This window comes from Halictus rubicundus, unplaced genomic scaffold (genome assembly GCF_050948215.1).
Source record: "Halictus rubicundus isolate RS-2024b unplaced genomic scaffold, iyHalRubi1_principal scaffold0101, whole genome shotgun sequence".
NCBI lineage: Eukaryota > Metazoa > Arthropoda > Insecta > Hymenoptera > Halictidae > Halictus > Halictus rubicundus.
Window position 1 is genome coordinate 20,448 of NW_027488642.1, and position 17,188 is coordinate 37,635.

Below are 17,188 nucleotides of genomic sequence, written 5' to 3' on the forward strand. Positions count from 1 at the left end.
CGGATTGCCGTGTATATTGACGGGGCTCTCTCCCCTCGCCGCGCACCCCGAACTACTCGGTCCGCCCGAAGTGTGCGGGGAGAGAGAGAGACGAACCGCGACGACGGCCGAGTCCTCAATACAAACAAAATTCGGCAGTCGCTAATTTGCCGTGTGTGCGTGCGGACGCACAGCGGCACCGACCAGCTGATTGCTCGAACATACCGCCCGCCTCGTTGTCGGGTCGGCAACGAAATAGTACAATGGTTTTCGGATGTTATACAGAGAAGTGAACAGAGTGAACAGAGTGAACGAAGTGAGCTACAGATATTTACAATCATTTACAATATGTACAATGTGCGTCTAAACACCGCCCGCCGTGAAGGGAGTCACGTTTCCTCGCCGGTGGAATGCTCGGAGGAAATGAGCGGTACAAGGCGCTGGATGGCTCTGGTGGTGGTACGGGTAGCGGTCTTCACGACAGCCACACGCACTCGTCCGTCGGATCCCCGATGCACCTCGACGACTCGTCCGAGAGGCCATTTAGGAGGCGGCGCGAGATCGTCCTTCAGGAGCACGACCGCTCCGACGGCAAGATTCTCCCGTGCCCTTTGCCATTTCGGAAGAGTCTGCAGCTGGCTCAGGTATTCGGTACGCCACCGCTGCCAGAAACCTTCCAGAAGTCTGGATACAAGGTTCCATCTCCGTCGGCCTGCGTCGTACGTGATTTCGTCACCCGGTTCTGGAACTGCGCACAAAGAGCAAGCGTTAACCAGATGGTTTGGCGTGAGGAAGGGAGGATCATTTGGATCGTCGGACAAGGCGGAGAGGGGTCGAGAGTTCATACAAGCTTCCACTTGACACAGCAAGGTGGAAAGCTCCTCGAAGGTGAGCTGTTGTTCCCCTATTGTGCGTCGTAGATGCCTCTTCGCGGATTTCACGGCCGCTTCCCACAGACCGCCGAAATGAGGAGAATACGGCGGTATGAACCTCCATTCCGTTCCGTCGGCGGCCAGCAATTCCGCCGTTTCCTTGTAAAAGGTCGATGCAGCGTTGAACATGCGCTTCAGAAGCTGATCGGCACCTCTGAACGTCGTAGCGTTGTCACTCAGCATCTGGTGACATCTTCCGCGTCTAGCTACGAAGCGTTTGAAAGCTGCGATGAAGGAGGCAGAGGACAAATCGGACACGACATCTAAGTGGACCGCCTTCGTGCACAGGCACACGAAAACGACGACGTATCCCTTGGTGGTCCGCTGTCCCCTTGCTCTCGTCATGAGCATCGGAATCGGACCAGCATAATCGACTCCGCTGACCGAGAATGCCCTTGCTGGTTGCACTCGCTGGGCAGGCAGCATTCCCATTTGCTGGTTGCTGGTGCGCCCTTGGAGCCGAGTGCAGGTAACGCAGCCTTTTACGACCCGTTTCACCAGCGTCTTGTCTCGCGGAATCCAGTGGCGGAGCCTGAGCGTCGCCCGCGTCAAGTTCACTCCCCCATGGAGCGTCCGAAGGTGAGCTGACCGGATCAGCAATGGTGCCAACGGAGACTGTCGGTCGACTATCACAGGATGTCTCTGGTCGAATGAAACTGCTGCGTGGTCCAGTCGTCCTCCCACTCGTAAGACACCTTGACGATCTATAATCGGCCGAAGAGAAACAAGGGTCGAGGTCGATTTGATTATCTTACCCTTCTCCATTTCCGCGAGTTCGTCGCCAAAGTCGTCAGCTTGGCTCATTCGGTGGACGCTCACCCACGCCTCGTCGATCTCAGTGGCTGTCAGGAACCCGTGCTGCGGTGTACCGATGGATCGAGCGTTGTTTGCGAATCGTCGCATATACGCGGTCACTCGGACCAGCCTCAACGCTGACGAGAATCGGAGAGGGTCCCAGGGCGATTCGAAGACGGCTCGCAGACTGGGATGGTCGCCGGACTTCGTCTTCCTTGCCATCGTCGTCGTCACCGTCACTCTGCGCTCCGGAGCCTCGCTCTCGTCGACGTCACATGCGCCAGGCCAATCCTCCTGAGGCCCTGACAACCACGAGGGACCGCTCCACCAGAGGTCATCGTCGACCAGTACCTGCGCTGAAATCCCACGCGTGGCAAGGTCCGCAGGATTTTCGTCTGTCCTCGCGTGTCGCCACTCAACGTCCGGTAGCAGGCGCTGGATCTCGGCCACCCTATGCGCCACGAACGGTTTCCACCTGGAAGCATGAGACCTCACCCAGGCTAGGACGACCGATGCATCGGTCCACGCATGCATAGTCACGCTGTGAGGCCGCATCGAATCTCCTACTGCTCTCAGCAATCGGGCCAGCAGTAGAGCACCGCACAGCTCCAGCCTAGGAATGCTCTGTGGTTTGGTTGGAGCGACCTTGGTCTTCGCCATCAGTAAGTGCGTCTCGGCCCTTGCACCGGTAACTGGCACCCTTATGAAGACGGCTGCGGAGTATGCCCTTTCTGACGCGTCGCTGAATCCGTGCAGCTCTATATTGTCGCTGGTCGCCGCACGATAGCCAATCCATCTCGGAACTGTGATTCGATCGGTCCTCTCCATCTCGAATCGAAGTTGCTTCCATCGCTCGGAAAACAGCTCGGACAGCGGCTCGTCCCACAACAATCCGGACAACCAGAGGTCCTGCAGCAGGATCTTCGCAGCAATGCTGATCGGAGACAGCCACCCCAATGGATCGAAAAGCCTGGCCGTCTCAGACAAAACCGATCGTTTGGTCCATGGTTGACCTGATGTGGCAGTCCTGAGCTTCGGAGCCGCAAGAGACAGAGTGTCGTTCGCCGTGCTCCATTTGAGTCCCAGCGCTCCTGCCTCTTGGTGACCCTGCAACAATTGAATGAGACCGGAGCTCGACGACAAATAATTGGTCGCCCACTTATCCAGCGGGAATCCGCCCGCCGTCAGGATGTCCGTGAGTTGACGTCGAGCCTCTTCGGTGTCGTCGATGTCATCTCCTCCGGCCAGAATGTCATCGACATACGAATTCGCTCGGAGAATCGCTGCACCCCGCGGAAATCGAGCCTTCTCGTCGTCGGCAAGCTGAAGCAGTACTCTCGAGGCGAGGTACGGAGCCGACGTCGTGCCGTAGGTCACCGTCGTCAAACGGAAGTCCCGTACTTCCTCGCTTGGATCTTTCCTCCAGACGATCCTCTGCCAGTCTCTGTCCTCTGGGTGCACCTTGATCTGGCGAAACATTTTTACAATGTCCGTCGAAAAGGCATGCCGATGGAATCGCCACCTCGTTATTACGGCCCAGAGGTCAGTTTGGAGCTTCGGTCCGGCGGCCAGGTAATCGTTAATGGCACTGCCTCTGCCTGAAACGTAAGAGCCATTAAAAACTACTCTTATTTTGTTTCCAGATGGTTTTTCCCGCCACACGGCGTGATGCGGAAGGTAATTCTCCCCCCCGCCAGTCGAGTGCCGCGAGACGAACTCCATGTGCCCGAGCCGTTCGTACTCCTCCAGAAATTCGGAGTATTTCTGTCGGAGCGTCTCGTCCCTTTCTCGTCTCCTTTCGGACGATAAGAGCAAGCGCACTGCAGCCGATCGCGGAACTCCGACATCGGTGCCTGGGGTGGCAACGAACGGTAAGCGCACAACGTAGCGTCCATCCTGATCTCTGCGGTGCGTATCCTTGAAGTACTTTTCGCATGCTTCGTCCTGAGGCGTGCTTATTGCACTAGTTGGTACTTCTTCCAGCTCCCAGAACCTCTGCCAATCGTCTCGGAGGTCTCGTGCAGGCTGAACCAGCAAGGATCGCACCCGAGGTCCAGCGCTGTGGTCCGTTGTGGATGAGGTTGTGCCCATCGGCGCCCAGCCGAAGGGCGTTCGAACAATTGGAGGAGTGCCCATTGGTCCGATTCGATTCTCGAGGAGGAGGTGACCACACGCATCTGCCCCGAGAAGTAATTCCACCCTGTTCGGAGAGCGGAAGTCCTCGTCGGCTAACGGAAGTCCGTGGAGGTGAGTCCACTTCTCGTCGTTAATTTCTACCGCTGGAGTCGGAGCGGTAATTTTTCGCGTCACCAGCGCGTTTAACGCGAGTCGGAACTTGGAGTCGCGACTAGACGCGAGTAACACGGACACTTCGTGACGTACCGTGCCCACGTTTATCTCCTGGTATCCGGTCAAATGAACCTCCACGTTCCGGCGCGGAAGACGTAACGCTTGCACGACATGGTCCGTCACGAATGACATTTCGGACCCGGGGTCGAGTAACGCGCGAGCGGAGACACTGCGACCGTTCGGGGACTTCAACTGGACGCGCGCGGTGGCCAGTAAAACAACGCGATTCGACCTGAACGTGTTCACGGAACTTGTGCTTGGCTGCGCGGGAGCTTCGCTCTTCCGGAACGCCTCGTGAAGCGAGGTGTGGTGATGACCGCCGCACACCATACACCGGTAGGAAGACGTGCACGCCGCGAGCAAGTGGGTTCCCGAGAAACACGAAACGCACAGTTTATTTCGGTACACAAATTCCTTGCGTTCCGACGCGCTAAAGGTTTTGAACTGACCGCAGTGCCCTAGCTGGTGATTGTCCGAACACAGCGGGCACTTCCGAACGTTGCTGGCCTTCGCGGATGGCCCTTTGGTCATTTGCACGGTCATGGCCGTCCTTTGCTCGGGTTTTCGCGTCTCCTCTCGCTTGGTCGGTGTTGACGAACACATCGGCTCTTGGGTCGAGGCCAAGGCATGGATGCGTGATTCGAGGAAATCTCGAATCTCCACGAAGGACGGCATGATCGTCGGGTCCGGGAACATCTTCTCCCAGTCCAGGCGCGTCGTCGAGTCCAGCTTCCTGACGAGGAGTGTCACGAACCAGTCGTCCCATGTGTCGACTGGTTTTTTAAGCGCGGCCAGAGCATCTCGAGCTTGGCAGAACTCGTCGAGGACTCTGGTCAATTCCTCCGTCGAAGCTCGTTTCACTGCCGGGCAGTCCAAAAGTCTTCCGAGGTGAGCGGTGGTCAGAACACGGATGCCTCCATAACGACGTTCGAGTGCCGCCCACGCCGTCGAATAGTTCGCATCCGTCAGGGATGTACGCGCGATAACCTTCGCAGCCGCACCGGTGAGGCTCGCCTTCAAATATTGTAGGCGTTGGACGTCCTGCAATCGTTTCGAATTGTGGATCGTAGCGCGAAACGAATCGCGAAACTCCTCCCACCGTAGGAGATCGCCCGAAAATTTCTCGATGGTCAGAGTCGGCAATCTGGGTCCGGCGTTGCACTCGTGAGACTCGGCTTCAGCCGGAATTGCTGAGGCGACGGGCTTCAGATTTTCTAGCCTCTCCACTAATTCAGAGGAGTTCTGGATGTAGGCTTCCTCTACTTCGTCGTATAGGCCTCTCTTCCTGTAGTTACTGGCGGCGTAATCTGGCATCGGCCTCATAGCGTTATGATTTGCGGTGAAGTTGCGCCAGTAACTCTCCAGCAACTCGATTCTTTTCTGCAATACGACCGCGGAGAGTTTCGCTGCCCCCAATTTGTCGGTATTGATGATGCAGTTCTTGATGCGGCCAGCGATCTCCTCCTGAGCGACCACTACATCGCTGAACGTTTGCGGCATTGTTTCGGCAGTTAAAATTCAAACGAAACGTAAAAACAAACTGATCGAGACGCGAAAGACAACGGACTTTACGCGTATCGCGGTAAACACCTTGCCTCGGTCGGTTCGAGAACGGTTGGTGTCCCGGTGGAAGGTCACGGAATTTTCGAATCCGTAACGGTTCGCCACGCGGTCTAAGTACCGTTTTTCAAGAACGGTCTCACGAATTCTGTTCGAAGAATTCACTTGCTCCTTTCCTTTCAGGTGCTTCCTGATTGTCTGCGACGGAGCCTCGGAAGATGCTCGATGCACTCGCGGATCACTCGAGGAGACAACGGAAGCGCACAACAGAACTCGCGGTGATGCACAGAATTCTTCGTAATTCTGCGGTGGATCGAGTGGAATAGAGAAATCGGCACACTCTATTCCCGGGTTTCGGCACCAAATGTTTTGGATCTTCGTTGGGTTCCGTAACGTTGGAACCTTTAACTTACGATCGCGAAATGTTTGAGAAATAAAGTCGGAATTTGTGGGAGAGCTAATCGATTTATTCGTGTTATCACTGCGGTTCTCGGAAAAGAGAGCGAGGGCTCGACGGATTGCCGTGTATATTGACGGGGCTCTCTCCCCTCGCCGCGCACCCCGAACTACTCGGTCCGCCCGAAGTGTGCGGGGAGAGAGAGAGACGAACCGCGACGACGGCCGAGTCCTCAATACAAACAAAATTCGGCAGTCGCTAATTTGCCGTGTGTGCGTGCGGACGCACAGCGGCACCGACCAGCTGATTGCTCGAACACTATCCTCTATCCTATCCCATCCTCTATCCTATCCTATCCTCTATCCTATCCTAACCTCTATGCTATCCTATCCTCTATCCGATCCTATCATCTATCCTATCCTATCCTCTATCCTATCCTATCCTCTATCCTATCCTATCCTATCCTCGATCCTATCCTAACCTCTATGCTATCCTATCCTCTATCCGATCCTATCCTCTATCCTATCCTATCCTCTATCCTATCCTATCCTCTATCCTATCCTATCCTCTATCCTATCCTATCCTATCCTCTATCCTATCCTATCCTCTACCCTATCCTATCCTCTATCCTATCCTATCCTCTATCCTATCCTATCCTCTATCCTATCCTATCCTCTATCCTATGCTATCCTCTATCCTATACTATCCTCTATCCTATCCTATCTTCTATCCTATCATATCCTCTATCCTATCAAATCCCCTATCCTATCCTCTATCCTATCCTATCCTGTATCCTATCCTATCCTCTATCCTATCCTATCCTCTATCCTATCCTATCCTCTATCCTATCCTAACCTCTATGCTATCCTATCCTCTATCCGATCCTATCATCTATCCTATCCTATCCTCTATCCTATCAAATCCCCTATCCTATCGTCTATCCTATCCTATCCTGTATCCTATCCAATCCTCTATCCTACCCTATCATCTATCCTCAATCCTATCCTTTCCTGTATCCTATCCAATCCTCTATCCTATCCTGTCCTCTATCCTATAATATCCTGTATCCTATCTTATCCTCTATCCTATCCTATCGTCTATCCTATCCTATCCTCTACCCTATCCTCTATCCTATCCTCTATCCTATCCTATCCTCTATCCTATCCTATCCTCTATCCTATCCTATCCTCTATCCTATCCTATCCTCTATCCTATCCTATCCTATCCTCTATCCTATCCTATCCTCTATCCGATCCTATCCTCTATCCTATTATATCCTCCATCCTATCCTATCCTCTATCCTATCCTATCCTCTATCCTATCCTATCCTCTATCCTATCCTATCCTCTACCCTATCCTATCCTCTATCCTATCATATCCTCTATCCTATAATATCCTCTATCCTATCCTATCATCTATCCAATCCTCTATCCTATCCTATCCTCTATCCTATCGTATCCTCTATCCTATCCTATCTTCTATCCTATCCTATCCTCTATCCTATCAAATCCCCTATCCTATCCTCTATCCTATCCTATCCTGTATCCTATCCTATCCTCTATCCTATCCTATCCTCTATCCTATCGTATCCTCTATCCTATGCTATCTTCTATCCTATCCTATCCTCTATCCTATCAAATCCCCTATCCTATCCGCTATCCTATCCTATCCTGTATCCTATCCAATCCTCTATCCTATCCTATCATCTATCCTCAAGTCGATCCTTTCCTGTATACTATCCAATCCTCTATCCTATCCTATCCTCTATCCTATCCTATCATCTATCCTATCCTATCCTCTATCCTATCCTATCCTCTATCCTACCCTATCATCTATCCTATCAAATCCCCTATCCTATCCTCTATCCTATCGTATCCTCTATCCTATCCTATCTTCTATCCTATCATATCCTCTACCCTATCAAATCCCCTATCCTATCCTCTATCCTATCCTATCCTCTATCCTATCCTATCCTCTATCCTATCCTATCCTCTATCCTATCCTATCCTCTATCCTATCCTATCCTCTATCCTATCCTATCCTCTATCCTATCCTATCCTCTATCCTATCCTATCCTCTATCCTATCCTATCCTCTATCCTATCCTATCCTCTATCCTATGCTATCCTCTATCCTATACTATCCTCTATCCTATCCTATCTTCTATCCTATCATATCCTCTATCCTATCAAATCCCCTATCCTATCCTCTATCCTATCCTATCCTGTATCCTATCCTATCCTCTATCCTATCCTATCCTATCCTCTATCCTATCCTATCCTCAATCCTATCCTATCCTCTATCCTCTATCCTATCCTATCCTCTATCCTATCCTCTATCCTATCCTCTATCCTATCCTCTATCCTATCCTCTATCCTATCCTCTATCCTATCCTCTATCCTATCCTATCCTCTATCCTATCCTATCCTCTATCCTATCAAATCCCCTATCCTATCCTCTATCCTATCCTATCCTGTATCCTATCCTATCCTCTATCCTATCCTATCCTATCCTATCCTCTATCCTATCCTATCCTCAATCCTATCCTATCCTCTATCCTATCCTATCCTCTATCCTATCCTCTATCCTATCCTCTATCCTATCCTCTATCCTATCCTATCCTCTATCCTATCCTATCCTGTATCCTATCCTATCCTCTATCCTATGCTATCCTCTATCCTATACTATCCTCTATCCTATCCTATCTTCTATCCTATCCTATCCTCTATCCTATCAAATCCCCTATCCTATCCTCTATCCTCTCCTATCCTGTATCCTATCCTATCCTCTATCCTATCCTATCCTATCCTCTATCCTATCCTATCCTCAATCCTATCCTATCCTCTATCCTATCCTATCCTCTATCCTATCCTCTATCCTATCCTCTATCCTATCCTCTATCCTATCCTATCCACTATCCTATCCTATCCTCTATCCTATCCTATCCTCTATCCTATCCTATCCTCTATCCTATCCTATCCTCTATCCTATCCTCTATCCTATCCTCGATCCTATCCTCTATCCTATCCTCTATCCTATCCTATCCTCTATCCTATCCTCTATCCTATCCTATCCTGTATCCTATCCTATCCTCTATCCTATCCTATCCTCTATCCTATCCTATCCTCTATCCTATCCTATCCTCTATCCTATCCTATCCTCTATCCTATGCTATCCTCTATCCTATACTATCCTCTATCCTATCCTATCTTCTATCCTATCCTATCCTCTATCCTATCAAATCCCCTATCCTATCCTCTATCCTATCCTATCCTGTATCCTATCCTATCCTCTATCCTATCCTATCCTATCCTCTATCCTATCCTATCCTCAATCCTATCCTATCCTCTATCCTCTATCCTATCCTATCCTCTATCCTATCCTCTATCCTATCCTCTATCCTATCCTCTATCCTATCCTCTATCCTATCCTCTATCCTATCCTCTATCCTATCCTCTATCCTATCCTCTATCCTATCCTCTATCCTATCCTCTATCCTATCCTATCCTCTATCCTATCCTATCCTCTATCCTATCCTATCCTCTATCCTATCCTATCCTCTATCCTATCCTATCCTGTATCCTATCCTATCCTCTATCCTATGCTATCCTCTATCCTATACTATCCTCTATCCTATCCTATCTTCTATCCTATCCTATCCTCTATCCTATCAAATCCCCTATCCTATCCTCTATCCTATCCTATCCTGTATCCTATCCTATCCTCTATCCTATCCTATCCTATCCTCTATCCTATCCTATCCTCAATCCTATCCTATCCTCTATCCTATCCTATCCTCTATCCTATCCTCTATCCTATCCTCTATCCTATCCTCTATCCTATCCTATCCACTATCCTATCCTATCCTCTATCCTATCCTATCCTCTATCCTATCCTATCCTCTATCCTCTATCCTATCCTCTATCCTATCCTCTATCCTATCCTCTATCCTATCCTATCCTCTATCCTATCCTCTATCCTATCCTATCCTGTATCCTATCCTATCCTCTATCCTATCCTATCCTCTATCCTATCCTATCCTCTAGCCGATCCTATCCTCTATCCTATCCTATCCTCTATCCTATCCTCTATCCTATCCTCTATCCTATCCTCTATCCTATCCTCTATCCTATCCTATCCTCTATCCTATCCTATCCTCTATCCTATCCTATCCTGTATCCTATCCTATCATGTATACTATCCTATCCTCTATCCTATCCTATCCTCTATCCTATCCTATCCTCTATCCTATCCTATCCTCTATCCTATCCTATCCTCTATCCTATCAAATCCCCTATCCTATCCTCTATCCTATCCTATCCTCTATCCTATCCTATCCTATCCTATCCTATCCTCTATCCTATCCTATCCTCTATCCTATCCTATCCTCTACCCTATCCTATCCTCTATCCGATCCTATCCTCTATCCTATCCTATCCTCTATCCTATCCTATACTCTACCCTATCCTATCCTCTATCCTATCCTATCCTCTACCCTATCCTATCCTCTAACCTATTTTTTTTTTTTTTTTTTTTTTTTTTTTTCCGAGGAGGTAATCTCGTTACGGATACCCGAACCCCCCCGGGGGGGGGTGGTCCGGGTTATGTGGGACTCCTCGGCTGGTTGGTGCAACGCCGAGTATACCCACTAACTCCTCCCCGTCCGTCCCTAGACTCCTGGGGGCACCCGTGCTCTGCGCGCGCATGTCAATCCGGTGTGCCCCCGCCTTAGCATACCACCCAGGGGGGGACGCGGCCCCCTCCCGTACCTACTCTATCCGAAGGCACCACGCAACGGACGACGTGGCGCCTTCCCCCCTGTTAGGCCGAGTGTAAGGGGATATCCGATCCCCCGCCTCGAGATCATCAAGGGCGTCCCCGCTCGCGTCAGAGGCGTCGCAACGGGGGTACGCCCCCGGGGCGTACCCTGCGCCGCCTCCCCCCCCTTCGGCCGGGATCGTGATTACGCTCCCGATCCCGTTCCGCAGCCTCCTTCCGCAGCATAACCCGCTCGCAGAAGGAAGCGAACCCCCTCCACGCCTCCTCGCCACCGGCTGCCGCAGCGACGACAGCCGGGAGCGAGAGGTCGTGGCCCACCGCGCGCCGCAGGGCACGGCGCTCTCCCCCCCATGCCGGACACTCCTCCAGAGTGTGTTGCGCCGTGTCCCGCGGCTCGCCGCAGTGGTGACACGCCTCCTCGGTCTCCCTCCCGATGCGACACAGGTAGTCGCCGAAGCACCCGTGCCCGGTCATCACCTGCGTCACACGGTAGGAGACCCTATGCCCCATCCATCCCCTGTTCCATTGATCGAACACCGGGAGGATGGCCCGAACGGCCCGCCTCTCGCCCTCCCTCGTCCCGGGAAGGCTATCGCGCCACTCCCGGGCTGCGTGCCGCCGAGCATGTCGCCTGAGCTCATCCACCATGAGCCGCGCCTGATCCGGGGCCACCCCCCGGAGCCGGAGTTCCCTGGAGTGCGTATGCACATCCGCCAACACGCGGGCCTCCAGCTCGAGGGGGATCAGCCCCGACATCACCATCGCCGTCGCGTATGAAATGGTGCGGTACCCCCGCACGATGCCTATGGCCAGCCTGCGCTCGATGCGACGCATCAGCGACCGTGTGCCGCCACTGCGCCCCCTAGCCAAGACATCGCGCGCCCACACAGGGGCTCCGTACAGGACCAAAACTCGCACCACCACCGCGAACAGACGACGCACCCGTCCACAGGGTCCCCCGAGATTCGGGAGAAGGCGACCGAGCGCAGCGGTCGCCCTCTCCGCCCGGGGCGCCAGCGACTCAAGGTGGCGGTCAAAACGCCACCGGCCGTCAAGCTCGAGTCCCAGGTACCGCATCTGGGACCCGACCTTGACCATCCCCTCCCCCACGCAGATCCAGCACTGGGGAGGCGCCGCCAACCGGGCCGAGCGGAGAAACCACATGGCCCTGGTTTTCTCGACGGACACCTCTAGGCCCAGCGACCGGATCGCGCGCACCGCGCGCCACGCGCCGCGCTCCGCCAGGCAGATGGCCTCCTTCGCATACCTCCCGGTGGCCAATACCAGCGTGTCGTCGGCGTAACACGTCAGGCTGACCCCGGGAGGCATCTCCTCCCGCAGGACGCGATCGTACGCAAGATTCCACAGCAACGGGCCCAACACCGAGCCCTGCGGAACCCCGCGCACGACGCCCCTGCGCACCATCCCGTACCGGCCGGGATACTCTATACCCCTGTCGGAGAGATAGCTCCCAATCACCCTTCTGAGATACAGAGGCACCCGGTGGAAGACCAGGGCCTCCATTATCCGATCCCAGGGGACGGTGTTGAACGCGTTAGCGATATCCAAGGATATCGCCAACGCAACACCGCCCCCCCTCGTACAGGCCTCCGAGAGAGCCCTCACCCGCCGAATAGCGTCGACGGTGGAGAGACCCTCCCGGAAGCCGAATTGAACCCCGCTCAGATCGGGGACCCCTCCCGCCGACAGGTGCCGGACGAGGCGTCCAACGAGTACGCGCTCGAACAACTTCCCCGCCTCGTCCAGCAGACAAATTGGCCGGTACCCTGAGGGCGAGTCCCGGGACTTGCCCCCCTTCGGAAGGAGGACCAACCTGCCCGACTTCCACTCCGTGGGGAACACCCCCTCCCTCAGACAGCCGTTATACAGCTGCCGGAGTTCGGCGGCGAGTCCCCCCTCCAGGGCCAAGACCAACGCGCGGCCCGGCACCCCGTCCGGGCCCGGGGCCTTGCGGCCCACCCGCCGCGCCCTGGCCATCGCCTCACCCAGCTCGCCGGCCGACACCTCCCACTCTGCGGACCAGGAGAGAGGCTCCTGTTCCCAATGGGAGCGGCGCAGTTGTCCCCCCTCTCGCGGGAAGAGGGACGCCACCACTCCCTCGAGCAGGTGGGGGTCCATCGACTCCGTCACCGGAGGCGCCCACGCGCGCAGCTTGTTCATGACAAGCTTGTACGGGCGCCCCCATGGATCGGAGTCCACCGTGCCGACGAGCTCCGACCACGCGTCGGCCTTGGCCCGCGCGATAGACCTGCGGAGAACCCCGAGCGCGGCTCGGTACTCCCCGCCGAGCCTCGCCGTCGCCTCCTCGTCGTCGCGCCTCCTACGCGCTCGGCCGTACCGACGCCGCGCGGCATTGCAGGCACGCCGGAGCTCCGCAATGCCGGCGGACCACCAGTACGCCGCCCTCCTGGGGGCGAACCGGCTGCGGGGCATGGCGGTGTCGCACACCGCCGTCATTACCTCCCGCAGCCGCCTCGCCCCTTGCGCAGGCGCCAGCTCGGACAGGGCCGGCCCCGTCCATGTCGCCGCGGCTACCGCGGCCCCGAACGCGTCCGCGTCCAGCCGCTTCAAGGCCCATCGCGGCCGTCGGTCCCCCCGGCCCGGCCGGGAATCCCGCGCGTGGAGGGTGGGCCACACGTCCATGACGATGGGCGTATGGTTTGACGCAATCTCTATCTCCTCGGCCACCCTCCATCCCGACACCCGGCGCACGGCCGAGGGAGTCCCCCATGTCAGGTCGACAATCGAGACCCCCTGCGGACGCACGCACGTCGGCGTGGATCCCCGGTTAATCAACCGGAGATCCAGGCCGGCCGCCCAGGTTAACACCTCGCTACCCCTAGTGGTCGTCCTGGGACTCCCCCACGATACCGCGTGGGCATTGAAGTCTCCCAAAACGAGAACCGGGCGGGCGCTGCACCGCGCGATGCAGCTGTTCAGCCCACCCAGGAACCCCCGAAATTGATCGAGGCCACAGCTCGGCGAGATGTAGATCCCGACAACCGCGATGTCCCCCCATTGCACCGCCACGAATCCCTCGCCCCGCTCCAGAAGGGAGACCGACGGGGACCCGGGGCGGCTTCCCGCCACTATTACTACGGAGCCGATCTCGTCCCCCACCCAGAAGGGGTGTTCGGGGATTGCGTACGGCTCCGCCGCAACTGCCAGCCCAGCCCCCCGCTCGCGCACGGCTTGGACAAACAGGTCCTGTGCCGCGCGCGAGTGGTTGAGGTTCGCCTGCAGAACCGGAGTAGGATTAAAAGTACCTACTCTAACATGGGCTCTGCAGAGTCCCCTCCCTGGGAGGTCCGGGCCCCCGGCGCCGTCTGCGGCCGCTGCGCGGATGCAGCCCCAGACGCGCCCTTCTCTTTCGTCGCCGCGCGGCCCCTCTTGGGAGCCGGGGCACACGCTTTGGCCCCGAATCTATGGCCCGATGGTCTCCCCAGGTCCGCGCAGAGCGGACACCTGGGGGCGGCCTTACAGGCCGAAGCCCGGTGCTCCGCCGCCCCGCAGCGGTAGCACATCGCGCCTCTGTCGACCGCGCTCTTGCATGTCGCCCGCGTGTGCCCCGTCTCCAAACAACGGAAGCATTGGAGGGGCCGCTCCCTCAGCGCCTCGACGCGGGCCGAGGACCAGCCGACCAGCAGCCGGCCTCCCGCCAACACTTTCTTGACGGCCGCGAGGGGGCCCTGGGCCCAACAGGAGCCCAGCGCCTGCTCCGAGGCGGGTCTGCGGATCTCGCCGACCCGGAACTCCGCCGCGGAACACCCCCCCGCCGCCGCCAGCGCCGCCGCTACGTCCCCGGGCGACACCGAGTCGTCCAGGCCCGCCACGCGCACCTCGCCGCGCTTGACCGCCTGGGAGACCTTAACCCCGGTCCCCCCAAGCGCCTCGGCGATCCTCCCGGAGAGGGCCCGTGCCTTCTCCTGGCACCCCGTGCCCCTGACCTCCAGGAGGATCCCGCCGGTTTTCGACCGCCTGGGAAGCACCCCCGACTCGATCCCGATAGCCTTGAGGTCCACCCTCTCTTTTGCCCTGGCCATCACCTCCGAATAAGTGAGCTTGCAGCTCTCGGGGATGGTGATGGCCACTGCTCCCGTTCTGGGGGTGCGTCCCAGGCCACCGTCCCTCCCGGCGGCGGGCTTCGCCGCGCTCGCGCCGCCCTGCACTCGTGCGCCGCCCGCCGCCCTCGGCTCCCTCGCAGCCTGCAGCCGTGAAGCGGCGGCAGCTGCCTCGGCCGCGGCTGCTCTCGCCGCAGCCTCCTCCGCGGCCATCTTCTTCTTGGCCCTCTTCGCCGCCTTGCTCGTCACCTCCATCCACGAGGCCGGGACGACCGGTGGCGGAATGATAACGGGGGGCACCACCCTCACGTTGGACACGACCACCGGTCCAGTCCCCTTGGTGACAGACGTCGCCGGCAGAGAAGCCACCGGCGTCGCCTCGCGCGCCGATTTACCCTCCGCCCGGAGGGCCGGGGCCAACCCGGCCAGAATCGTCCGGAACCGCTCCTCCATCCGGGCCTCTAGCTCCCGGTTCCTGGCCGTTATCAGCGCGCCGACCCGGAGAAGCAGGGCTTCGGAGTCCAAAACTCCCGCTCCCTCCCCCGACGATCCCATCGCCTCCATCCCCCGCGTACGGACCCCCGCTGTCGAGGAGGCGGGGGGCGCTTCCCCTATTGGCGCATGTCCCGCCCGGCGACCGCTGTCGGTGTTCGCCCGCCGCCCGGCCTCCATTGACCGGAGCCTCGCCCGGAGGTCACCCGCCTCCTTCGCGAGGGCCGCGTTCTGCTCGCGGAGGCGGGCCACCTCCTGGCTACCCTGCCACGCCATCCCGGTAAAGCACCGCTGCATCAAGGTGGTGCAGTGGGCCCTGGCGACTGCAGAACAATCCCGCAAGTCTTTAGCCAGGTCCCCCTTGAGGCCCTTTGAGACGGTGGAGACTCTCTCCACCCTCAACATCGCCTCCTCCACCTCCCCTACTAGCTGCGCTGTCGGCATCCTCCCACCCAGCTCGATGAGGTCATCCACCCTCCTCGTCTGACTCCTCTCGGCGCGGCCGCCGAGGGCCAGATCCATGGTGGGCGTCCCCGACGAGCCCTCCCCGGGGTCCGTCCGCGACACCGACCCGCCGCGGGTGTGCTGCCCCCCCTCTAACCGGGCACGCTTGGGGTCAGAGACCCCAGATGTCGCGCCCCGCTTCTCCGCGCCCCCGCGCGTCACGATCGAGCCGACGGAGCTCGAGATGGAGATGATTGTTTCATCCCCATCCGAGTCCTCGTCCGCGATGACCACGACCGCGTCCTCCCCGGCAGTAACCGCTGCCATCCCCTCCCCGGCAGTGACCGCTGCCGTCTCTTCCCCCGCCGCAGCTGCTGCCGTATCGGCAGCCTCCCCCACAACATCAAGATTTTTATTATACGATTCCATATCTGGTCCCACGAGATTGGCAGGAAAAAACACGTCCGCCCGGGCAGAGCCTCCTTGCCCGGGTAAGGCTAATTTCAACTGGAGTTCGCCAGGTATCCAGAGATGGTGCGCTAGTGGCTGATGTACCCCGCCAGCCGCGCCCTGTAGCCAGGGCGTACCCTCTCACCGCGCTCCTAAGCTTAGGGCATTAGGGATTTTTATAGAGGTTATCATCCTCGCGGCCCGGCCGATTAAGGCAAGACCACCGTTCCGGTAAAACATGACCACCGGTTTACGGCAAGGGCCCTGCGGCGACCTCCCCGGTCGTTATCGCAGGACCCATTCCGCGGTTTTTTATCCCTCCGTGTGAGCCTTACCGGCAAGGGAGGCCCTGCCAGGATCCGAAGATCCCGCCGGCATCGCCTCATACATCATTGGGACTACTTTCCGCGGAATACCCCTCGCTCCGTTAGCAACACACAACTATGTGTGTTCCCAGGGACCACCACGAGGAGGTGGAGCGTAGAGGATTTTAGGGATATGACCGCCACCACTGTGGCATACCTAGTAGTGCATCCGAGTCACCACTACTAAGCCCATATCCCCTCGGTCCCCATCCTATCCTCTAACCTATCCTATCCTCTATCCTATCAAATCCCCTATCCTATCCTCTATCCTATCCTATCCTCTATCCTATCCTATCCTCTATCCTATCCTATCCTCTATCCTATCCTATCCTCTATCCTATCCTATCCTCTATCCTATCCTATCCTCTATCCTAACCTCTATCCTATCCTATCCTCTATCCTATCCTATCCTATCCTCTATCCTATCCTATCCTCTATCCGATCCTATCCTCTATCCTATCCTATCCTCTATCCTATCCTATCCTCTATCCTATGCTATCCTCTATCCTATACTATCCTCTATCCTATCCTATCTTCTATCCTATCCTATCCTCTATCCTATCAA

At 56.6% G+C, this 17,188-nt stretch overlaps 1 protein-coding gene across 1 annotated transcript; it reads right to left on the reverse strand.

The window, feature by feature from the left end:
• Nucleotides 1-368: 368 nt before the first annotated feature.
• On the reverse strand, nt 369-5,555 carry LOC143363708 (uncharacterized). Its single transcript, XM_076804255.1, has 4 exons — nt 2,173-5,555; nt 1,667-1,947; nt 827-1,615; nt 369-727 (listed from the first exon to the last, which is right to left on the reverse strand). Exons 1-4 carry the CDS (start codon nt 5,553-5,555, stop codon nt 369-371), a joined length of 4,812 nt encoding a protein of 1,603 aa, XP_076660370.1.
• Between the last annotated feature and the right edge of the window lie 11,633 nt (nt 5,556-17,188).

Excerpts from the sequence above, each read along its gene's own strand:
- LOC143363708 (XM_076804255.1), bottom strand. The coding sequence starts at position 5,555 with ATGCCGCAAACGTTCAGCGATGTAGTGGTCGCTCAGGAGGAGATCGCT. Across the intron at positions 1,948-2,172 it reads CATGCTTCCAGGTGGAAACC|AGTGACGGTGACGACGACGA; the intron begins GTTCGTGGCGCA and ends TCCGGAGCGCAG. Across the intron at positions 1,616-1,666 it reads ACTCGCGGAAATGGAGAAGG|ATCGTCAAGGTGTCTTACGA; the intron begins GTAAGATAATCA and ends GGCCGATTATAG.